The sequence below is a fragment of the Amblyraja radiata genome, chromosome 38 (genome assembly GCF_010909765.2).
Source record: "Amblyraja radiata isolate CabotCenter1 chromosome 38, sAmbRad1.1.pri, whole genome shotgun sequence".
Taxonomy (NCBI): domain Eukaryota; kingdom Metazoa; phylum Chordata; class Chondrichthyes; order Rajiformes; family Rajidae; genus Amblyraja; species Amblyraja radiata.
In genome coordinates this window covers 8,868,469-8,894,543 of record NC_045993.1, presented here as the reverse complement: position 1 = coordinate 8,894,543, position 26,075 = coordinate 8,868,469, and the positions used below count along the sequence as shown (strand labels likewise).

General features: G+C 46.4%; 1 protein-coding gene across 1 annotated transcript in view; it reads right to left on the bottom strand.

Moving 5' to 3' along the window:
* cacng2 (calcium voltage-gated channel auxiliary subunit gamma 2) overlaps positions 1-25,303 on the bottom strand; it is a 105,778-nt gene extending 80,475 nt beyond the window's left edge. Inside the window, 1 exon segment of the mRNA XM_033013106.1 lies at positions 24,904-25,303. Coding sequence (XP_032868997.1) covers positions 24,904-25,114 — 211 coding nt within the window. The 5' untranslated portion in view covers positions 25,115-25,303.
* Positions 25,304-26,075: the final 772 nt, after the last annotated feature.

Below are 26,075 nucleotides of genomic sequence, written 5' to 3'. Positions count from 1 at the left end.
AAATCCCATCGAAGATCAGCCATGATCACAATGAATGGCGGTGCTGGCTCGAATGGCTGAATGGCCTCCTCCTACACCTATTTTCTATGTTTCTATGAAGAGAGGAAGAGAACCTCCACATCCGGATTCTGCTCCTACGTCTTCTTAAGTTTATTAATTATAGGGGCTGCATTAGGCCATTCGGCCCATCAAATCTACTCTGCCATTCAACGATGGCTGATCTACCTTTCCCTCTCAACCCCATTCCCCTGCCTTCGTCCCATAACCCCTGACACCCGACACCAATCAAGAATCTGTCAACCGCCTCCTTAAAAATATCCATTGACACGGCTGTCTGTGGCAATGAATTCCACCCTCTGACTAAAGACATTTCTCCTCATAATGTACGTTCCTTTGAGTCTGTGGCCCCTGGCCCTAGATTCTCCAACTAGTGGAAACATTCTCTCTACATTCACTTTATCCATGCATTTCACTCTTTGGTAACTTCCACTGTGTTTTTGATTTTCTGTTTTTGGATTGAATTCTGTTTTTAATTTGTGTCTCTGTGATGTCTTTATTACTTGTTATATTCCGATTATATGTTATTCCGATTACTATGTAAGGTGTCCTTGAGATGTCTGAAAGGCGCCCATTAAATAAAATTTATTATTATTATTATTACTCTCTCACCGTCTCATTTCATCCTTAGGTGGGGTTTTTTGGACAAACACAAGATCTGATTCTTTCCTGCAGTTAGTTGATTGCGACAGAGTGATACACTCAGAGACGGCTGATAATCCCTGCCCCAAGTCTGTTTACAGCGAGCTGAAAATCTCATGCAAACATCTGTGTTTATTGTGCGTGAACAGCAAGGTGTGAATCACATTGGCTGAAGCACCGAGCATCTAAACACTTACAAAGCTGTTCTGCAGACAGGCAGAGAAAAAACTGCCACAGGCTCTGGCACTCCATATCTACGCATCTGCTGGTGGTCCTGGGTTCAATGGGCTGGAGTCAGGGCCACTCGCTCCCTGGTAGAATGGTGTTACATTCTTTGGACTTTAAGAGATACAGCGCGGAAACAGGCCCTTCGGCCTGCCGTGTCCGCACCTACCAGCGATCACCCAGCTCACTGGCACTATCCCACACACTAGGGATAGTTTACAATTTCACCAAAGCCAGTTAACCTACAAACCTGGTAGACAAAAAATGCTGGGGAAACTCAGCAGGTGAGACAGCATCCATGGAGCGAAGGAAATAGGCAACGTTTCGGGCTGAAACCCTTCTTCCTACCACAACCAGGATCGAACCCGGGTCTCTGGCGTTGTGATGATATGAGGGTGGAGGGCGGTGGGGGGCGAGAGGAAGAAAGGAAGAGGTGGAGCCAGAGGGCTGAGGGAGAGCTGAGAAGGGGAGGAGAACTACCTGAAATTAGAGAAGTCAATGTTCATACCACTGGGGTGCAGACTGCCCATGTGAAATGTGAATTGTTACTTTCAATAATTTCAGGTAGTCCTTACTTTCTCCCCCCTCCCCCCCTCCCCCATTTATAATCAGTCTGAAGAAGGGTCCCAACCTGAAATGCCACCTATCCATGATCTCCAGATATGTTGCCTGACCTGTTGAGTTAGTCCAGCACCTTGTGTCCGTTGAGGGAAAGAGAGCATGGGTGGAGAGAAGGAGAAATAGAAGCGGAGATTTACAGTGAGAGGAAAAGAGGGAGAAAACAGAGACATATTGAGAGAGACAGGAGAGAAAGAGTGAGAGAGGGACAGAGGAGGGGGAGGAGGGGAGGGAGAGAGAGAGAGAGAGAGAGAGAGGGGAGGGAGAGGGAGAGGGAGAGGGAGAGGGAGAGGGAGAGGGAGAGGGAGAGGGAGAGGGAGAGGAGAGGAGAGGGAGAGGGAGAGGGAGAGGGAGAGGGAGAGGGAGAGGGAGAGGGAGAGGGAGAGGGAGAGGGAGAGGGGAGAGGGAGAGGGAGAGGGAGAGGGAGAGGGAGAGGAGAGGGAGGAGAGAGAGAGAGAGGGGGAGGGAGAGAGAGAGGGATAGAGGGAGGGAGGGAGAGCGGGAGAGAGAGAGAGAGAGAGAGGGAGGGAGAGCAGGAGAGAGAGAGAGGGAGGGAAGGAGAGAGGGAGGGAGAAGGAGGGAGAGAAGGAGAGAGAGAGAGAGAGAGGGAGGGAGGGAAGGAGAGAGGGAGAGAGGGAGGGAGGGAGGGAGGGAGAGAGGGAGTAAGAGATTGAGTGAGCGAGTGGGTGAGTGAACAAGAGGGAACAAGAGAGAGGGAGTAAGGGGTAAGAAAGAGAGTGAGAAAGAGAGAGAGAGATGCTGTGGAACGGTTAATGGGTGTCCATGCCAACCCAAGGGTTGACAACGTGACCGTATGGATTGCAGTTACCAGAGCTGGTGACTCCTCTTTGCGTGTGTCTTTGTCCTTCGTCTATTGTTAAAAAGAATCCTCTCATTGCTCCCCCATGTGACCCTGCTGTCCCTATGGGCCTACGGGGGGTAGATCTCTTCCTGGTTTAAGTGCTGCTATACAGACTTTAGCCTGGAACCCGAGTCTGACATCCTGGTGCAGATACACAATTAGTACTTGGCAACCAATACCCAATCGGTCACCTATTCCTCTTCTCCAGAGATGCTGTCTGACCCGCCAGCATTTTGTGTCTACACAACTAGCACTGCTCTTTGACGTGTGAGATGTGAAACTGGAGTTGTGTCTAAACCACAGTGAAATAGGAGCAGGAGTAGGCCACTCGGCCCCTCAAGCCTTCCCCCGCCCATGGCTGATCTACCCAGGCTTCATCTCCTCTCTGTGCCAGCCAGCCCTTCCAGGCGACAACTCCACAACCTCTGTAAATGCGACCAGTGGGCTGGGCTCCGGAGCGTTCCAGAGCAGGGAATTCCACAAACTCACCTCCCTCAGCAAGAAAGACGTCCCTATACATCTCAGTTTTCAATAACCATTCTTTATCTTGAACAATATTCACACATTTACAAGTTATAGGAATAGAATTAGGCCATTCGGCCCATCGATTCCACTCCGCCAATCCAACATGGCTGAGCTTTCCTTCCTAATTCCATTTTCCTGCCTTCTCCCCATGACCCAGCATGGGTAGTCTTTTCTTTGACTGGATAGCACACAAACAGAGGCTGTTCACTGTACCTCGGTACACACGATGATGATAAACTAAACTAATATGTTGCTATGACGTTCCTTTGCCTTATTCTTCTTCTCCCTCTGTGACACCAGGAATCTTCTCTTCTCCAACACCAATATTGGGGTGGCGCAGCGGTAGAGTTGCTGCCTTACAGCACCAGAGACCCTGGTTCGATCCTGACTACGGAATTTGTCCATTTTTCCCTAGGACCGCGTGGGTTTTCTCCAGGTGCTCCGGTTTCCTCCCACACTCCAAAGACGTGCAGGTTTTTAGGTTAATTGGTTTCAATTAGATGGTGTACAGGGTGATCGCTTGTCGGCATGGACTCAGTGGGCTGAAGGGCCTGTTTCTGCACTGTATCTCTAAAGTCAACATTATTTCCAATTCAAGCCTGCAGACTCTAGGCCAGGGGTGGGGAACTTTTTCATGTTGGAATGCCACATTAAGTTAGCTGTAATCTAAGAACAGGAGAAGAAGCCATCTTGGGGAACGGCTGCTAACGAGCAGCCGTCCGTTTAATTCACTTTTTTTTGTAGTTCTAGTGAGTCCTGTGTTTTGCTTGTAGGAGAAATAGACTTTTTAATGTGGGGGGAAGGGGGTAACTATATTTCTAGGTCCCTACCTGGTCGGTGAGGCAGCTTTTTCTCCGGGCTGCCCCGTCGACCCGTCCTCGTGGCCTACCAGCGGGCGTGGAGCGCCCTTTCCTGGCGGGGACCGCCCAGCACCTCGGCTTCGGTGGCGGCACAGCGCTGGAGCGCTATCGTGGAGCGGAGCGGACGATGCCTTGCCTGGGCCGCCGCGCTGGATCGACGCGCTGGAGCTCCGGTGAGCTGTGACCGCCGAGTTCAACACCTCCGGGCTGCGGGTCTGCGGAGCGGAGCGGGCGGCGCCGACTCTAACATCGGGAGCCTGGGAGCTCCAAACCGGCGCGGCCTTGTCGGCTTCGTCTCCGGTAAGGAAACGGCCGTTCCAGGTGGCCCAGCCGCTGAGAGGACTCTCCCGACGCCGGGGCAACAGCACCCGGCCGGAACGGCCAGGAACATCGGGCCTCCGTAGAGGCAATAGCGGAGGCCTCAATAGGCCTGACTTTGGGAGAACTGGGGATGGGGACTGGACATTGTGCCTTCCCCCACAGTGGCAATCATTGTGGGGGGATGATTTTTTGTGTGTGTGATTATTTTAGTTTGTGTCCAAGATGGCTGTCGGAAGGGAGAGTGGTCGCTGGCGCGGTTTAGCTGCCGCTGCTCTCTCTTCACATTGTGTTTTAGATTTTTTTGTCTTTGGATCGAATTCTGTCTTTAATTTGTGTTTCTGTGATGTCCTTATTATTTATTTTACTCCGACTATATGTTTTTTTACTCTTGTTAATTTCTGTAAGGTGTCCTTGAGACTTTTGAAAGGCGCCCACAAATAAAATGTATTATTATTATTATTAATAAGGCCGCATTGAAGAAACTTCAATTAAATATACTTCAAAATGAACATTATTTTGTAAAAATCTAACTCCTATGTACTAACTTCAAGAAAATGAAAAAAATTGTTAACAGAATCTCTCGAAATGGGATTTAGAAAAATGCCGATGGACAAAAATGCTGGAGAAACTCAGCGGGTGGAGCGAAGGAAATAGGCAACGTTTCGGGCCGAAACCCTTCTTCAGACTGATGTGAGGGTGGGGCGGGGGGGGGGGGGGGGGAGAAGAAAGGAATAGGAGGCGCCAGAGGGAGAGCTGAGAAGGGGAGGAGACAGTAAGGACTACCTGAAATTAGAGGTCAATGTTCATACCAAAGATCCTATAGCGGAGCAAGATGGTGCACTCGACGAAAAAGACATAGTACGGTCATGGGCAGATTCATGGGTAATTTAAGGCCCCATTTCTGTCTCCGCACCAAAGATCCCATAGGATAATAGTGCGGAGACGGAAGCCGGTTACGGAAACATCCTCGTAAAAATAAAAGTTATTTGGTAAAAATCTTCTCATTTTCAGAATTATAATTTATTAACACAAACTGATCCCCCGCAACGTTGATTACACTGCGGGTCGGGTCGGGTTACTGAAATGGATGGAAAAAAAGCCCACGTTCCGCTCCGTTCCATTGCGTACTACACGTCAGCCTATTGCATTTAGCAGGAGTGGTCTATCTTGCTCCGCTATAGGATCTTTGGTTCAAACTGCCCAAGCGAAATATGAGCCGACCTTTCCAGAAGCTCAAACTAGCTCGTCCATTGCAAGGCAAGCAATTGTTTGACATTTTCCTCATGAACTCTCACGTCAGATAGGACGCAGGTGGCCCAGAAGTTTAATTGCAAACCTGCCCATCAGAAGTGTTCAGAAAAAAAACAATAGTCCCAGTGGCCTAGTGGTTAAGTTACTGGGTTGGTTTGCAAAGACTTGGTCTATTGACTCTGGGATATGGTCAAATTCCACTGTGGCCCTGATGTTTAAACTGAAGCAATTAAATGAATCTAGAACAAAAATCGAGTGCCGTTAATGGTGACCATGAAATCCTGGATTGTGGACGAGCCTTGCACCTGAAACATTAACTCTGTGGAACAAAGAACTGCAGACATAATGTAGACGTCTGAAAAAGGGTCCCGAACCCGAAACGTCAGCCATCCTTTTACTCCAGAGATGCTGCCTGATCTGCTGTGTTACTCCAGCACTTTAGTGTTTATTTTTTGAAAGCTGCTGGTTTATACCAAAGATAGACACAAAGTGTTGCCTTAACTCAGTGGGTCAGGCAGCTTCTTTGGAGAAAAAGGGTAGGTGACAGGTTCCAACCCGAAACGTCACCTATCCCTTTCCTCCAGAGATGCTGCCTGACCCGCTGAGTTACTCCAGCACTTTGTGTCTATCTACACTAACTCATTTTTTCTTTCTTCAGCTGCTGCCTGAGTTGCCGAGCATCTACTGCTTTGATTTATTGTAAAACCCATCTGCTGTGCTTACCTAGCATGGACGATTTGTGACTCTAGGTCTCAAGGCCATCTCAAATCTCTTCCCTCTTTCTTATATGGTTGTGTGGTGGAATCTAGGCATGAACTGATGGGAATTTGGGGAAATTAAAATGAGTTTGGGTAGGATTAGTGTAAATAGGTGTGAGAAACAACTGCAGATGCTGGATAAAATCAAAGGCAGACACAAAATGCTGGAGTAACTCAGCGGGTGAGGCAGCATCGAAGGAGAGAAGGAATGGGTCATTCCTTACTCATTCCTTACTCACCCATTCCTTCTCTCCTTAGATGCTGCCTCACCCAGCTGAGTTGCTCCAGCATTTTGTGTCTACCTTAGTGTAAATAGGTGTATGGTGTCCAGCGTAGGATCGAAGGGCTGAAAGGCCTGTTTACATGCTGTATCTCCCCAAAACAAGGCTTGGAGTTCTAAAGCCTTCTCAGTGTGTTGGTATCATGGCAAGGCTGGCATTAATTGCCCATTTCTACTTGCCCCTGAGCTGAATGGTTTGCTATGCCTCTTTAGGAGGCAATTACAACAGTGGCGCAGCGGTAGAGTTGAAGCCTCTCATCAACAGGGATCTGGGTTCAATCCTGACCACAGGTGCTGTCTGTCCAGAGTTTGAACGTTCTCCCCTGTAACCACGTGGGACTCAGATTTCCTCCCACATTCCAAAGACGTGCGGGTTTGTAGGTTAATTAGCTTCTGTAAATGGTGCCGAGAATGTAGGATTGTGTTAGTGTACGGGGTGATCTCAGGCCGGCACGGACTCGGTGGACTCAACATAGGGCCGAATTCCACACTGTTGCTTCTCTAACACAAAAAAAAACCCATTGAGTCTCGAATCTCGAGTCACATCCAAATCAAGAAGGAACAGATTTATTTCCCTGGGAGAGATTAGCAAGCCAGCTGAGTTCATATGACAGTTTCATACCATCTTTACAATTCCCGACTACTATAATTAATTAACTCAATTTACACTCCCCCAGGTGGGATTCGAACTCATGTCTCTATTAGTCAAGTACTCTGGATTACCACCCTAGTAACACAGCCACTGTGCTCCCATACCTGAACCAAAACAACTGGAGATGCTGGGAATCTGAAACGGAACATACACTGCCAGAAATACCCGGCAGGTCAGGCAGCATCTGCAGAGAGAGAAACAGAGTTAACATTTAAGCTTGACACCCAGCACGGCTGACTGCATTGTGAATACTTCTGCATTATGTAGGAAAAAGCAGGGAGTGGGTAAATTACCAGATTGATCCCTGGGATGGCGGGACTATCATATGAGGAAAGATTGAAAAGACTAGGCTTGTATTCACTGGAGTTTAGAAGGATGAGGGGAAGGATCTTAGAGAAACATATATCATTATAAAAGGACTGGACAAGCTAGATGCAGGAAAAATGTTCCCAATGTTGGGCGAGTCCCGAACCAGGGGCCACACAGTCTTAGAATAAAGGGGAGACCATTTAAGACTGAAAACTTAAACCTTTTTCACCCAGAGAGTTGTGAATTTGTGGAATTCCCTGCCACAGAGGGCAGTGGAGGCCAAGTCACTGGATGGATTTAAGAGAGAGTTAGATAGAGCTCTAGGGGCTAGTGGAGTCAAGGGATATGGGGAGAAGGCAGGCATGGGTTATTGATTGGGGACGATCAGCCATGATGACAATGAATGGCGGTGCTGGCTCGAAGGGCCGAATAGCCTCCTCCTGCACCTATTTTCTATGTTCAAGAAGGAACTGCAGATGCTGGAAAATCAAAGGTAGATTAAATTGCTGGAGAAACTCAGCGGGTGCGGCAGCATCTATAGAGCGAAGGAAATAGGAAATGTTTCGGGCCGAAACCCTTCTTCAGACCTTCTATGTTTCTAAGTAACTACAGATGCCGGTTTAAATCGAAAGGACGGGCAGCATCTCTGGAGAGAAGGAAGAAAGGTCTCGACCCGAAATATCACCCATTCCTTCTCTCCGGAGACGCAGCCTGTCCCGCTGAGTTACTCCAGCATTTTGTGTTAAATACTTCCACATTGTCAGTTTTCGTTCTCCCATACTCATTCATCCAAGAAGTGCTATTGTATGTGAGGCTCTTCCAATTACAATTCCCACTCCAATGAGTTACTACACCAAGTCAATATTTTGGGAATCCCTACCTCTCAGTCGGTTTCCACTAACTTTAGTTTTAGTTTTACTGTCGATGTACAACATGTGTTACAGGCCCATCGGCCCATCCAGTCCATGCTGACCATCGATCACCCCAAGACTAGTTCTGATGGGGGTGATCCCACTTTTTGCATCCTGCACACATGGGGCAATTTCCAGCAGTCATTGAACTTACAAACCTGTACATCTTTGGAATGGGGAGTGGGAACTGGAGAAAAACATACGCGGTCACAGGGGAAAGGTACAAACTCCGTACAGACACTGCCCAGAGTTAAGATGGAATCCCTGGGCCTCTGGAGCTGTGAGGCAGCAGCTCTTCCTTTGTGCCACTCTGCGTTGGTACAAGATGCAGCATAGATTGCATATGCTCTTTATAGCCTCACAGGCAGTTTTACTGGCTCTTAATTCCATGAAGACAAAGAGTCTCCAATCCTATCAAACCATTTTCAATCATTCCCATTGTACAGAATGATTGCACTCCATGCACTTCTATGGCCGATCTTAAAGATCTTCCTTTCTTTATTGCCCAGTTTCCTGCCACCGCACTTATATCAATCTCCTTTCATTGACAAAGAAAAAACTCCTGAATATAATATCATGAAAGGAGTATTCAATTTCCCACAACCTGTGGCACTAATGAGGGCTCACATGTACTCTGATCCAAATCTAACCTTGGTGGAGGTTGAGCTTCTCTCGTTAAATCAGATACATTGTATTTAATTGCACGTTTTAACTTGAACACCCAGGAGATTATAAAAAGTGGTGAACGCTGCCCGGTCCATCACGGGGTCTGACCTCCCCAACCATCGAAGGGATCTACAGGAGTCGTTGCCTCAAAATGGCAGCCAGCATCATCAGAGACCCACACCACCCTGGCCACGCTCTCATTTCACCCCTGCCATCGGGAAGAGGGTTCAGGAGCCTGAAAACTGTAACGTCCAAGTTCAGAAGCAGTTTCTTTCCAAACAACCTACAGGCTATTAAACACTACAACCTTCAACGGGAGTCTTGTAAATTATACAGACTTGGGCGCATTATAATATATATATATATATATATATATATACAAGAACACACACACACACAGAATAATATATAGAATCGAGAATTAGATACACACAGTAATATAGATATATAACACACACACACACACAACACACACAGATAGATAGATATAGATAGATATAGATATATACACACACACAATATATGCATTATATATATTATATACACACATATATATGCACATACACATAACACACATACATATACACACACACACATACATATACATACATATATATATATATATATATATATATATATATATATATACACACACACATACATATACATACATATATATATATATATATATACACATACACACACACACACACACACACACATATATATATATACTAGACCAAGTGCAGACCCGTTGGGTCTGTTTCCCCAACGCGCGTTTGCACATTCACACACACTCACACTAACCACCCCCCAAACACACAGGTGGGGGGTGGGGGGAGGGTGAGAAGAGGGGAGGGAGTGGAGAGGAGGAGGAGGAACCGGGAGAGATTTGGGAGGGAGAGGAGAGCGGGATAGGGGGAGAGAGAGGGGGGGATGGGAAGTGTTGTCATCTGTTTTATATATATATATATATATGTATCTGTGTGTGTATGTGTGTGTGTATCTATATATACTGAATTACTTTTTGATTATGGTGTTTACAGAGTACTATGTTTACATTTATGTTATGCTGCTGTGAGTAAGAATTTCATTATTCCATTTCGGGACATACGACAATAAAACACTTCTGACTCTTAGTTGAGGCAAAGCACTGAATCACAAAATATGGCCGTTTCACAATTTTGCCGTTGCATTTAAACATTGAGGGCTGAACAGAATACCAATTTCAGGGTGATCGATCAAGCATACTGAGACATGTTTGGTAGAACGCACTTTGGTGCTGGCTACCTCTGCACCATCTTAACTCCAGATGCAAAGGAAAGGAAATATATATGTATATATGTATACAAAGCAAGGAGGTAAACAACTCAATTCATCCATACATATAGAATATTGAATCTGTCAGACCAAAACATTAGCCCACAGCACATGTCCCGCATTACACTTGAAAACTGATTTTTTTTAAATGTGGAAGAATGTTTTAGCAATAGTGTTATAATGCGTCACTCCTTTGGCAAGGATAGAAGTGTCATTACACGGAGCACTTTAATGTGATATCACAGTTCTACCAGCAAACCCATAGACTGGTCTTTACTGTAAATTCAAGTCATAAATAGACAGGCCACTCTTTCAACCCAAGAGCTATAAATTCTACTTTACCTGAAACCCAAAGCCTAAATAGGGCATTCAAGCAGTCGGACATAAACCAGCCTTACTGTAAAGCCAACAACATCAGCGTCCAGCAACTAAATGTCTGAAGAAGGGTTTCGGCCCGAAACGTCGCCTATTTCCTTCGCTCCATAGATGCTGCTGCACCCGCTGAGTTTCCCCAGCAATTTTGTGTACCTTCGACATTCCAGCATCTGCAGTTCCCTTTTGGACAACTAAATGAAGTGCCCTGAATGATATATATTTTATTTGTTTTTTAAATTATGTTGTCTTTTGGTTATCCTGACGCGAGACGTTCTCGTGGAGCAAACCAGAGCTTGCAGGAGATTTAATTCCACGGTTTAGCCGTGGAAATATGTTTGTTCACTTGCTTATTTCTCTCCGCCTTTAATTCGCACGGCAGATATCACGTAAGCGCACATCTCCAAACGCAGACACCAAGAACCAGAGGCAAGGATGTGAACTTTCAGCACATCATCTACTGCTGAGTCCCATTGGATCTTTTTGGTTGGTTCCACGTCTTGTAGAGCCAGTCCTGTCACGATTATATCGTAGTAAACGAACCTTTTGTGCATTCATGGCTCTTTCAGGCCCACGCTTTCTGAAAGCTTGCTCATTTTCCTCCCCTCTGTTGAATTGAATGATCTCATTTTAGGCAACAAACCTACCAACCTACCCTCCCTCCCCATTCTCTGTCATTTCCCCCCTCTCTTCCCTATGCTCCATCTGGATGCAAACCGATTTCTCCCACTCTCCCTCCCCTTCACCTCCATTCCTTCCTCTGGCTTCACAGTTCAAGCCACTTCTGTCCATATTTCTTTATCTCACACTTTTTTTTCTTTTTTATCTCTGGGCTTTGACCAACCATCTATCCTAAACCCACCTATAACTTGCCACACTTTGCCCTTTCCCCACTTCTCTCCCAGCGTTCTCCCCTTCCCACCACAGTCGGTCTGAAGAAGGGTCCCGACCCGAAATAGTGCCCATCTGTGTGCTCCAGAGATGCTGACTGGACATAGAAACATAGAAACATAGAAAATAGGTGCAGGAGGAGGCCATTCGGCCCTTCGAGCCAGCACCGCCATTCATTGCGATCATGTCTGATCATCCCCAATCAATACGTGCCTGCCTTCCCATCATATCACCTGATTCCACCAGCCCCGAGAGCTCTATCTAACTCTCTCTTAAATCCACCCAGTGATTTGGCCTCCACTGCCCTCTGCGGCAGGGAATTCCACAAATTCACAACACTCTGGGTGAAAAAGTCTTAGTCTTAAATGACCTCCCCTTTGTTCTAAGACTGTGTGGCCCCTGGTTCTGGACTTGCCCAACATTGGGAACATTTTTCCTGCATCTAGCTTGTCCAGTCCTTTTATAATTTTATATGTTTCTATAAGATCCCCCCTCATCATTTGAGTTACCCTTGAGTTACTCCAGCACTTTTTTGCCTTTTTTGTTTTATAAATCAGCATCTGCAGTTCCTGGCGTCTATGTTTGACCTATGGTACACAAAAATGCTGGAGAAACTCAGCGGGTGCAGCAGCATCTATGGAGCGAAGGAAATAGGCAACGTTTCGGGCTGAAACCCTTCTTCTATATTCTTTATCATGTCAGATCAGTGTCCACCTTCTGAAATTCATTTTTAAATCTAAAAGGTGACGAGAAGATTTACAATAGTTTTGCCAGGATTCAAAGACATGAGCTGTAGTGAAAGATTGGGTAGGCTAGGACTTTATTCCTGAGAATGCAAGAGGCCTAGGGGTGATCTTATAGAGGCGTGTAAAATAATGAGGGAAATAGATAGGATTAATGCACAGTCTTTACCCAGCGGGTAGGGAAATCTAGAATTAGAAGGCATAGGTTTATGATGAATGGGGAAAGATTTATTAGAAGTCTGAGGGACAACATTTTCACACGGAGGATGTTGAATATATGGAACAAGCTGCTGGAGGAAGTTGTTGAACTTGCAATACTAACATATAAAAGACATCTGGACACGTACCTGGATAGGACATTATCGAGAGATATGGGCCAAATGCAGGTAACCAGGTCTAGCTTAAGTGGGGCATTTTGATCAGTATGGATGTTGGGCTGCAGAGTGTGTTTCTGTGCAGTATGACTCTATGCTGCACATGTGTAAACTTGTATCAAGTTCAATTCATCCATCACGCCTGTGCTTCTTGTCTGGTAATGCCGCAGTGAATAAATCCTAGGTAGACAAAAATGCTGGAGAAACTCAGCGGGTGAGGCAGCATCTATGGAGCGAAGGAAATAGGCAACGTTTCGGGCCGAGACCCTTCTTCAGACTGATGTGAGGGTGGGGGGCGGGGGGGAGAAAGGAAGAGGTGGAGCCAGTGGGCTGAGGGAGAGCTGAGAAGGGGAGGAGAAAGTAAGGACTACCTGAAATTAGAGGAGTCAATGTTCATACCGCTGGGGTGCAGACTGCCCAAGCGAAATATGAGGTGCTGCTCCTCCAATTTACGGTGGTCCTCACTCTGGCCATGGAGGAGGCCCAGGACAGAAAGGTCGGATTTGGAATGGGAGGGGGAGTTGAAGTGCTGAGCCACCGGGAGATCAGGTTGGTTATTGCGAACCGAGCGGAGGTGTTGGGCGAAGCGATCGCCAAGCCTGCGCTTGGTCTCACCGATGTAGAGCAACTGACACCTAGAGCAGCGGATGCAATAGATAAGGTTGGAGGAGGTGCGGGTGAACCTCTGCCGCATCTGGAAAGAATGCTTGGGTACCTTGAATGGAGTCAAGGGGGGAGGTAAAGCGACAAGTTTAGCATTTCCTGCCCTTAGCAAGGGAAAATGCCCGGAGAGGGGGTGGGAAGGGACGAATTGACCAGGGAGTTACGGAGGGAGCGGTCTATGCAGAAAGCAGACAGGGGAGGAGACGGGAGAGATGTGGCAAGTTGGAGGTGGTGAAAATGACGGAGGATTATTTGTTGTACGTGACGGCTGGTAGGGTGGAAGGTGAGGACAAGGCTTCATCTCCACCCCATCTCTGCATTCTCCTCCGATCCTGCACCCTGACCTATGAATCTCTGCCAAACCTTGGTGGCAGTGCATTCAGCTGCCCTTCAGCCCAACTTTCCCACGCTGACCCACATGCCCCATTTGCACTCGTCCCACCTGCCAGTGCTTGGCCCATTATCCTCTAAACCTATCCTGTCCATATACCTGCCCAAATGTCTCTTAAATGTCGTGATAGTACCTGCCTGCCTCAAATAAAAAGGACTGGACAAGCTAGATACAGGAAAAATGTTCCCAATGTTGGGCGAGTCCAGAACCAGGGGCCACACAGCCTTAGAATAAAGGGGAGGCCATTTAAGACTGAGGTGAGAAAAACCTTTTCACCCAGAGAGTTGTGAATTTGTGGAATTCCCTGCCACAGAGGGCAGTGGAGGCCGAGTCACTGGATGGATTTAAGAGAGAGTTAGATAGAGCTCTAGGGGCTAGTGGAGTCAAGGGGAATGGGGAGAAGGCAGGCACGGGTTATTGATTGGGGACGATCAGCCATGATCACAATGAATGGCGGTGCTGGCTCGAAGGGCCCGAATGGCCTCCTCCTGCATGTATTTTCCATGTTTCTATGTTTCTATGTTTCTCACCTTAAACCTACTGTACGCCCTCTGGTTCCCTGTGCTCTGCTAATCCTCTCTGCCTCTCTCTCTTCCTGGGAATCTCCCCTTCTCCACCCAAGCCTTTGGTTCACATGCCCCAGACATGCTCCTTCCTCTGTCGCCTGGTTTCAACTCTCGTTGGTTTGATGACACTACCGTGAAGCACTTAGCGCTGTTTTACCACATTAATGGTGCTATATAAATGCAAATTGCTGTTGTCAACTTCATCAGCGTAGCTCCCATCTGCTTATTAATGTCAGTTCATCTCGTTTTTAAATGAAAATGGTGGTCTCATTCATTGCCAAGATCATGGCAGCTAGGAGAAATCAGCCCCGGAGCAGTCTCTGCACTGGTTTGTAAATGTCAGTGAGCTTAATCTCATACGGGACAACCACTGGACATATTTTGTATACAGGAGGCATAATAAAGGTCAGAGAAAGAAAAGGACAGCTTCCTATAATACCACAACCTCAGGCTGGCCTATGGCATTTTCCACCAATTAATATTTTTAAGTATTACGAGTAAGCCATCGACTCGGCAAGTCACCCCTTTTATTTAAGTTTACTCCACGTTTGAATGTAAAAACCCGGAGCAGGACTGAGAGAGTGCTGCACTGTCTGAGGTTCTGTCTGTTAGATGGATCACCAAACGGAGCTCACCCTGCCTCAGGTGAAGACAACTCGGAACTATTTACCAGTGGGGCGGCATTGTGGTTAGAAGAAAATTGCCGGAGGAACTCAGCGGCTCAGACGGCATCTCATGTTCATCAGTTATAGGAGCAGAATTAGCCCATTTGTCCCATCAAGTCTACTCCGCCATTCAATCGTGGCTGATCTAACAACCGCATTCTCCTGCCTTCTCCCCGTAACCCCGACACCGTGATCTGTGGTGGGAAATGGGCAGATGATGTTTTGGGTCGGGGCCCTTCCTAGACTGACTGGTTGATTGGTTGGGGCGGCTGCCAGAATAGTGGACAACTGGTTCAAAGACATGAGTTCGAATCCCGCTAGGGTAGCTGTGGAATTAAATGACTTGGATTGGAGTGGAGAAGTCAAGTTTGTAAAACATCTCCTAGTAGTGGTGGGGTGAGGCAGTGTGGAGGGTATGTGTTTGGACCAGTGGCCAGAGATCAGGAATATTTATTTAGAGTCATGAATATAACTCCGTAATCACGATCTTGATAATTTAAATACATCGAATATAGAAATACTTAAATTAAAAATGAATCTCAATAACTGTATTCAGGAAACAACGATATAATCATTGAAATACGTGTAATCATTGAAAAATCTAACTAGTTTGTTAAGCTTTTAAGAAGGAACTGCAGATGCTGGAAAATCGAAGGTACACAAAAAAGCTGGAGAAACTCAGCGGGTGCAGCAGCATCTGTTAGTTTCCCTCATGAAGGGATATCTGACACCCTTACATCATAGCAAAAGGATTTGAATATAGGAGCAGGGAGGTTCTACTGCAGTTGTACAGGGCCTTGGTGAGACCACACCTGGAGTATTGCGTACAGTTTTGGTCTCCTAATCTGAGGAAGGACATTCTTGCCATAGAGGGAGTACAAACAAGGTTCACCAGACTGATTCCTGGAATGTCAGGACTTTCATATGAAGAAAGACTGGATAGACTTGGCTTGTACTCGCTAGAATTTAGAAGATTGAGGGGGGATCTTATAGAAACTTACAAAATTCTTAAGGGGTTGAACAGGCTGGATGCAGGAAGATTGTTCCCGATGTTGGGGAAGTCCAGAACAAGGGGTCACAGTTTAAGGATAAAGGGGAAATCTTTGAGGACTGAGATGAGAAAAACATTTTTCACACAGAGAGTGGTGAATCTCTGGAATTCTCTGCCACAGAAGGTAGTTGAGGCCAGTTCATTGGCTATATTTAAGAGGGAGTTAGATGTGGCCCTTGTGGCTAAAGGGATCAGGGGGTATGGAGAGAAGGCAGGTACAGGATACAGAGTTGGATGATCAGCCATGATCATATTGAATGGCTGTGCAAGCTCGAAGGGCCGAATGGCCTACTCCTGCACCTATTGTCTATGTTTCTATGTTTCTAACTATCCCATATGTGACTCCAGGCCTCCCAATGTGTTTGACTCCTAACTGCGTCCTCAGTCAGAGGCAGTAAATTTGGAAAATAAATATCAATAACGTCCACATCCCACAAACAAATACAAAGAAAAGGTGGTTGTGAGCTTCCTGGTTGCTCATTTTTAGCATTCATGCTCATGTTGCTAGTGTTATCACCATTGGCATCGCTCAGTGTTTGGGCAGCAGTGTGACCCTTTTGTACAGAACTTGGGAATGGTAGATGCAGGAATTCCCCAAATGTGTGAGCTCTATCGCTCATTTATGTTCAGCTGGTCTTATTGCCATTTAAGAATAGGCCATTTAGAACGGAGATGAGGAAAAACGTTTTCACCCAGAGAGTTGCGGGTCTGGAATTCTCTGCCGCAGAAGGCAGCGGAGGCCAATTCTCTGGATGCTTTCAAGAGAGAGTTAGATAGAGCTCTTAAAGAGAGCGGAGTCAAGGGATATGGGGAGAAGGCAGGAACGGGGTACTGATTGGGGATGATCAGCCATGATCACATTGACAATAGACAATAGACAATAGACAATAGGTGCAGGAGTAGGCCATTTGGCCCTTCGAGCCAGCACCGCCATTCAATGTGATCATGGCTGATCATCCCCAATCAGTACCCTGTTCGTGCCTTCTCCCCATATCCCCTGACTCCGCTATTTTTAAGAGCCCTATCTAGCTCTCTCTTGAAAGCATCCAGAGAACCTGCCTCCACCGCCCTCTGAGGCAGAGAATTCCACCACTCACTGTGAGAAAAAGTGTTTCCTCGTCTCCGTTCTATTGAATGGCGGTGCTGGCACGAAGGGCTGAACGAGATTACTCCTGCACCTATTGTCTATTGTCTAGATATGGCTTTTCAACAAAGGGAGAATAAACAGGTAAGTTTAATGGTGCTGGATAATCTCTAAGGTTCCTCAGTTGGCCATTGAGTATGGCAGTGTAGTACACACATGGTAACTCCATGAGGGCAGCTTCAGTGTGCATCTTCCTCTGGAGCCTAGTGCTAGTGTTACACAAGATCTGATCAGAGCAACTTCCTTCCTCCCCAGCTACATCCAGTTGAGGATGGCTCCTCTGAGACCTTTTAAAAATCAGTTTAAGTAGTGGTTGCTTAAGTACCTTGTGGGTTTTCGGATGGCAATATTTGAGATCGCCATGATAGAAATAAGTTCATGTTCATAGGTCATAGGAGTAGAATTAGCCAATCGAGTCTACTCTGCCATTCAACCATGGCTGATCTACCTTTCCCTCTCAACCCCATTCTCCTCATTACCCCTGACACCCGTACTGATCATCACTATCTATCTCTGCTTTAAAAATACCCATTGACTTGGCCTCCACAGCCGTCCGTGGCAATGAATCCCATAGATTCACCACCCTCTGACTAAAGAAATTCCTCCTCATTTCCTTTCTGAAGTACTTCCATTTATTTTGAGGCTGTGCCCTCTGGCCCTAGACTCTGCCACAATGCAAGATATGCTTTCAGGAAGCAAAAACACAAGTTACGCTTTTAAGAGTCCTCCAACGTTGCCTGCCCCATATTGTGACAAAGAATATTATGCAACACATTGGATATATCTTTCCTTTTCAGCAAAGCCACCAGTTTTGGGCTGCCAGATTCATAATCAAAAGTTTGAAGAAGAAGAGTGTTTTTTAACACAATCTTTCAAAGCCTGATTTTTTAATAACATTTTATTGTCATTGATCAGTCTGAAGAAGGGTTTTGGCCTGAAACGTTGCCCATTTCCTTCGCTCCATAGATGCTGCTGCACCCGCTCAGTTTCTCCAGCACTTTTGTCTACCTTCGATTTTCCAGCATCTGCAGTTCCTTCTTATACACTTTCAAAGCCTCATTATTGATAAAATAATTCCGAATTCTGCTCTGCAAGCAGATAATACGCAGTGTAGCAATGTAGAAACATAGAAGCTAGGTGCAGGAGTAGGCCATTCGGCCCTTCGAGCCAGCACCGCCATTCAATGTGATCATGGCTGATCATCCCCAATCAGTACCCCTTTCCTGCCCTCTCCCCATATCCCCTGACTCCGCAATTTTTAAGAGCCCTATCTAGCTCTCTCTCGAAAGTATCCAGAGAACCGGCCTCCACCTCTGAGGCAGAGAATTCCACAGACTCACAACGCCCTGTGAGAAAAAGTGTTTCCTCGTATCCGCATGATCATGGCTGATCATCCAAAATCAGTACCCCATTCCTGCTTTTTTCCCCACACAACCCTTGATTCCATTAGCCCTAAGAGCTATATCTAACTATCTCTTGAAAACATCCAGTGAATTGGCCTCCACTGATTTCAGTGGCGGAGAATTCCACTGGGTGGCAGAGAATTCCACATGGGGAGGTGTAACAGGTTTGGTGAAGCCTGGCTCCTGTGGTTTGGGCAGCAGCCCAAAGAAATTGGAACAGGAGAAGGGAGCTGTGGGAAGAAGAAGTAACCGCAGTCTGTGGCAGAGAAGAGTCATTGTCAATGTGAATCTCAGGCCCTTACTCGTGTGGGAAAGGCCCAATGCAAGTGATGGGATCCATGGAAATTTCCCACAAAAGTAATGGTCCCCGGAAAGGTGGGAGAAAAGATGATTTTCCTTAATGCTGGAATTCTTAACCATTCCTTCCTTCTGTGGATGGTTCTTAGACAATAGACAATAGACAATAGACAATAAGTGCAGGAGGAGGCCATTTGGCCCCTCGAGCCATTCAATGTGTTCATGGCTGATCATCCCCAATCAGTACCCCGTTCCTGCCTTCTCCCCATATCCCCTGACTCTGCTATTTTTAAGAGCACTATCTAGCTCTCTCTTGAAAGCATCCAGAGAACCGGCCTCCACCGCCTTCTGAGGCAGATTGGGAAAGGGGTTGGGATGAATGCTGTTTGAAATAGAAGTAATGTCTCAGACTTTAGTCTGGGCATCTCCTGGCCATGAAGGTCTCTTGCGAGGATGGGTGAACGATAGTAATATTCAGAAGGGATTGGTGAGCCCCTGGGTTGGTGGCGAGCCTCTTGTTGGAATGGTGGTGAAGGGGGGAATGGGGAGTCAGGAGATCTCTTATAGGAATGAGGAGCCATTGGGATTTCTTGCAGTGATGAGGGGTGGAGAGGTTTTCTTGTAAGGATCAGGGAATCCTCGGGGTCTCCCACAGGCATGCGGGGGCCTGTGGATTTCCCAATGGGAAGGAGAAGAGACTTAATGCACCAGACTCCCTGGGGATCTCCGTCCATTCCAGAGGGGAGGGAGCATTGGAAATTTCTTGCATGGGCAAGGGAGCTCTCGGGATCACAAGATAGACTGGGGGAACTCAGCAGGTCGGGCAGCATCTCTGGGGACAAATAATTGGTGATGCTTCAGGTCAGGACCCTTCCTCGGGCACACGCTGGGGTGAGGACAACATGGGGAATTCCTCTTGGGAATGAGGAAATCTTGGACACAGGGATAAGGGGGCAATGCTGTAGGAACAAGGGAACATGGCACCTCTTCGGACGGGCAAGAGAACATGCTCAAACGAGGCCCATTCACTTGGAAACAGCCGTTCCCGTCATTTCACCAACATTTGACGACAGTGAAAAAAAATGTCCCTTAATGCTGGAATTCTTAACCATTCCTTGGGTCTGGGGCCCGGCTATTGGGAAAGGGGGTGGAGATGAAAGCTATGGGAGAGGGGAAAAAATGATGTCGCAGATTTTCATCTGGGCAGCTCGCATCACCCTGCAGCCCCCAGCAATGACATCAATGGAAGTACACTTAATGGCGTCACAGCAAGGAGAAGCTTCAGCAGAAGAGGTCAGCTCTCAGGCTGCCTGTTGCCTAGAGAGTTTAGACAGAATGAGTTGCATTAAATGCATGACTGCTTGACATCCCCAAGTGCACAAATATCTCCCTTGGTAACATTTAGATTCAGCCGAAACAAAGAAATCTGCGCATCTTCTCGATATAATTTTCAGTGGGCTAATTTGTATTCTAACACCAGCCCCGTTCCTTCAATATCCTCTCTACAAGTGCATTATTGTTCCGCCCAATGCAGCCATCTTATAGTGATGTTACCAACAGCGACAAACAACTGTGTACCTCACCTCACAGCTGTCAATAGCCAAAGCTTGGAAATCTAACATATCATAACAGATCATGTCATAACTGCTTGTTTCATAGTGCAATTATTATTCTGGATTCTGCATTCATCAGCTGAGGAATGTTTGCTTTGGGAATGGAATGTGTGAGGCTTTGGATTGCGGGTGAAGCAGGGGTTAGACACAGAGTAAGGTTCCTCCTATCAAGCATTACCAGGGAGGTTGAAGATGGGTCTCGACCCGAAACGCCACCCATTCCTTTTCTCCAGAGATGCCGTCTGACCAGCTGAGTTACTCCAGCTTTTTGTGTCCATCTTAAGCAGTTGTACATGTTGGATACTGAGTAAAATTTCCCAGTTGCTGTCCCATCAGGACAGGTACAAACCAGGTTAGGTGCGGAGTCAAATTTTCTCTACATTGTGCTAACTAACAGTGCAGAGGCAGTAGGGGCTAGCAGAATTCCCTCTACATTGCCCTATCAACCATTCCCAGGGCAGAGATGATGTAAACAAAGACACAAGTACTGTAGTGAATCAGCGGGGTCAAACTACATTTCCAGAGAACGTGGATAGGGTGGGGACCCTTCTTCAGACAATGTGAGTTATGCCCCTGTCCCACTTAGGAAACCTGAATGGAAACCTCTAGGAGACTTTGCGCCCCACCCAAGGTTTCCGTGCGGTTCCCGGAGGTTGCAGGTGGTTACCGGAGGTTGCAGGTAGTGGAAGCAGGTAGGGAGACTGACAAAAACCTCCGGGAACCGCACGGAAACCTTGGGTGGGGCGCAAAGTCTCCAGAGGTTTCCGTTCAGGTTTCCAAAGTGGGACAGGGGCATAAGACATCCTCCACACAGTACAAAATCATGACAGGAATAGATCAGGTGGATGCACAGAGTCTCTTGCCCAGAGTGGGGGAATTGAGAACATGAAGGACACAGGTTTAAGGTGAAGGGGGAAACATTTTACAGGAATCTAAGGGGGGTGTAACTTTTCCCCGCAAAGGGTGGTGGGTGCATGGAACGAGCTGCCGGAGGAAGTAGTTGAGGCTGGGACTATCCCAATGTTTAAGAAGCAATTAGACAGGTAAATGGATAGGACGGGTACTGGCAAGTGGGACTAGTGCAGATCGGACATGGAGGTTGGTGTGGGCTAAGTTGGGCTGAAGGGCCTGTTTCCATGCTGTATGACTCTATGACAGCTCCAGATAATCTCAGGGCAAGGACCACAGGGTTAGTTGCAGAGCAAGACTGTTCTGTTCTGTTCAATCATCCACTCCCAGCACAGGGATGGCTCGGGTTGGGTACCATGTATAGCTTCCTCTACATTGGCCTGCCACACACTACTGGGGCAGAGATGGTGTGGATCAGATACAGGGTGAAGCTTGCTCTACACTCCCAGAGTAGTGACCATGTGGGTTAGATGCACAGTCATTCCTTAAACACTTGACCATTCAAGTGGCAGTGTGGATCAAATACGGAGTGGAGCTCGCTCTCCACACTGTCCTCCCACATACTCCCAAGGCAGTGACCATGTGGTTTAGATGCAGAGTCATTCCTTAAACACTTGCCCATTCAGCAATGCGATCCAACCACAGGGAAAAAAATGACCATGTCCCAAATCCAACAGCTCCATGCTGTCATCGCAACCAACGCGTCAACCCGCACCATCCAGATCTGAATAGTCAGTGACTCACTCATCCCCACCTCCTTGTCTCAACCCATTGATAAAAAGGATCAGAACATTTGCCACTAGGCTACGAAAACCTCGCAAGGATATATATCCTGTCACGTCCGAATAGACGGCAGCTTATGATTAACAGAAGCAATCTGTAAAATGGAATTGTAGAAAGTACACAGTGGATTTGGTAGTAAATATTGTGCAGCGAATTGGTGGTGAGAAATATCTGTAACAGGAACATACAGGTCCAAAAGGCTTGATTCCAACACCAACTGTAGATGTAATACATTAAATCCCATTCATTACTTGATTCTTTCATGTTGGAAAGCAGGTAATATTACGTCCAGTGCAGATACCGACAAGTCTACCACAAACTGATGGCTTACATCAAGCGTGCATGCACCACTTGGTTGAAGCAAAGCTACAACGACAAACACACCCAAGACAACATTGTCCATTCCCAGAGTCAAAAGGTGACAATTGCAAGAAAAACTGCACCTTTTCACCATGTGAAAAATATTTAACACGAGGGCCAAATGTTAGCAAAAGGATTAAGACTACATTTGATTCCCAGTAGACACGCCCGCTAATAGCAACCGAAGAATATCAATGAAAGGGTAGTTTCAAGGAAAGAAAAGGCATATTTGATAAATCAAAGATAGTGACTTTTTTTTCGCCCTGTTGTGTGTAGTCCTCTCTGAGGCAATGAGCGGGCAATAGATTAGATTGTACAGCCTGCTGTGTAACCAATTAGTACAGAATTGTGAAAACACCTTTCAAAAGCCTTAAGGTTTGCAAACTAATCATGCTCGGCCTTTTGATCTCAACACAATACCAGAGGTGGGGTGGGGTGGGGGGGGAATAAAAGCTGAACGCACTCGATGGCATTTGAAATCCACTTGCTCGCTCAACATCAGATCACAAAAAAACATAAATATTACACCCGGTGCCCATATCCACAACAGCGTTGTGGTAACTTGATTCTACGTTGAAACAATCACACACAAATCTCAAAGGCAGCGGATCGCGAGATAACACAACCCTCCCCGGAGACTCACAATGGTCTTTCGGGAAAAGCGCTGTCGCTGAATGCACGAAAATGTCGCGTCCCTTCAGAAGAGTCACATATTAACATCAAATGTGTAAAAGAAATGTGTATCTTTGAAATGATGAACAGGGCTAAAATAGCACCACGTCCACACTGGGGGGGAAAGTTTGATATGTATTTATTATGGACTAAAATGATACATTTTTTTTGTTGACAAAAGTCCTGGGTCTTTTTAGATTATGGCCATGAGTCATATTTGGCTTTTTTAAATGACAGAGATGGTGACGTCATTACTGTTTTTAGCAGTGTGTTTTGAGGCTGATTTTGATTTATTTTTTATTTTTTTTAAATGCGGGGGGGGGGGGGGGGGGGGGGGGGGGGGGAGGGGGGTTTGGCTTTTGATTGTAAGAGACTCCAGCCCCAGGGGAAGAGGTGTGCATGCAACTGTTCAGCCATCTCATTTATCCCAGTGGAAGATAATATTTCCCCTTATCCCAAACTATCCATCGCAGTTTTGTTCACCACATTCCGATGGGGAAGGGAGGGGGGGGGGATAATATTACTGTTCTCTCCCCCCTCCCTCCCTCCCCTCCCCTACCTCTCCCTAGTGCATCCTATCCTGCTACTGATTAAACCATGCCACTATTATCCCGTGTTGGACATGCACACCATCATAAATCACCCCCACCACCTCCCCTCTCGCCCCAACGCAAATGACCGCCCTCAATGGTTGCATTTAACACACATGCAGATGCTTTACAATGCATGGTGAGAAAAAAAACCCATCAGAGAGCAAAATTACATCGGACCCGTGGCAGAAAGAGGGATGAGATTTGTTATTTCTCTCGCTGGGTTCAGCATTTCTATATCCTTTTAGCAAATAGACCCCTCTTTACCCCCAAAGAGGTACATTTTACAGATGCAAGATGAAATGTATCGTTTCTTTTTGCAACATGAACCTCCAGACCTCGCTTGTTTTTTCGTTATTCTCCCTTCTCATTTTATCCCCCTCCTTTCATCCCAGCCCGTTCCCTCTCCTCGTGTCACACCAATCGCACAGGTATCAAAACTCCCTTCCATCCTGACAGTGGTTATTTTGCTCGGAGGCATTTGTTGTTTTATTTTGTAGAGAGCGGGAGGCGTTTCGTTTCATTTATCACACACACACACACACACACACACACACACACACACACACACACACACACACACACACACACACACACACACACACACACACACACACACACACACAGAGAAAAAGCACACAACCTTAAAAATGTTCCCATTTTGTCCCTGATAAGCATTAATTCTGACACACCCAAAATGGCTGTTTCTTTTCTCAGTGCAATAATACAGTTTTTTTTGGGGGGGGAGGATGATAAAAAATTGACCCTTTTATTAAAGAAAAAAGTGAAATTAATATTTCATTGACCAGCAACCCGGTTCCCCATTCAAAGATCCCCGTGTGTGAATAATGACACGATCCCCACTTCGGTTTACCAAAATACCCCTGATTGATTCGATCTATTGATTTTTAGAGAGTGGGAGAGCATATAGTATTCAGCATGTAACGTTACTGCAGAATATGTTAACGGGAGACTGGATGGCGGAAAGTGAAAAGATGCAGAATGCGTCAAAAAAGCACCATTGAGGGAAGTCATTTTTGCTATTCATCCCATGTCTGGCCATAGGTCTCTCGTACACAGTAAACATAGGGGAATGAGCGCATGAACGGAGATGGTGGATGCGAGGGGAAGGGGTGGGGGGGTGGAGGGGATGATATACCTTCAAGACAGCAGGTTCTCCATAATCCAGAGTGGGTCATCACTTCCTCGTTCTTTTTGCTGGTCTCATTTTCACTGACAGACTTGCTTTTGCAGACCCCTCTGGAGTATAGCCAGTAGTCCGTTCCTACAGCAATGGTCATTAGACTGAAGGCAGCAAAGGCGCCCACAGTTGTGAGAAGCATCTGTACACCGCGATCAAACAGACCCATAATTCTTCATTATATTCGGGCACACACACACACACACTTTTTTTTCTCTCTCCTCGCTCCCCTTTTCTCCCTCGGATAAGATGAGAAAAAAAATTCCCCTTCTAAAATGAATGAGGGGAGCAAAGAGATCAAGAGGTGTGCAGAGGAGGAGACTGCTAGTTCCAATCCAAGATCTATGTCCTATAGATATATATATATGATTTATATATATATATATAAATATATATATTTATATTTATATATATATATATATCAGTGTGTATATATATATATCTATTTTAAATTTAAAAAAAAACAAAGCAAATCCCCCAAAAATAGATATGTTAATCCTTTTTTCTAAAATTCTGATCCCCAGTTTCCATAAGTGATGGCTATTTTTGAGAGATCTTCAGGAGAAAGATAGAGATGTAAAGCATTATCCGTGCAGCCTTCTTTCCTCACGGAGTCAGCATCGATGCCACCGTCTTTCGGGTTTTCCTTACAGCTATTCCAAACGCCATGAATTTGTGCGGTTTTCTTGGTCTCAGAGTAGCACCCGGTTTTGGTGTCGTAAAGGTTTTTTTTTTTGGGGGGGTTGCTGGTAGATGTGTTTTCAAAGAGAAAGGTTTAGACTTGAATGAAGATGTTCGCCACGCAGCTCGTGGTCCGTGAGTTGGACAGCGGCTTTTTTCTTGGTGCTGAAATGGACAGCTCCCCTTTTTTTTTTCAGGCGTTGCTGTTCAAAGATTCGCTCCTGAGACGCATTCTTCCCCTCTTGTCTGTCCGGTTCCTCTTTTTTCTCTTCCCCCTCCCGCCTCCTCCTTCTTCCCCGTTATCCCTGCTCCTTCTCCCTCTCTTCCTCCTCTCCCTCTCGGATGGTGAAAGAACAGCTCGCCGGCTCCGGAGCACGAAGAAGGCGTTGCCAGTTCTTTCCAGCCTACTCGTCACTCTAACTGTACGTGCCCTCAGCTCCCAATGCAGA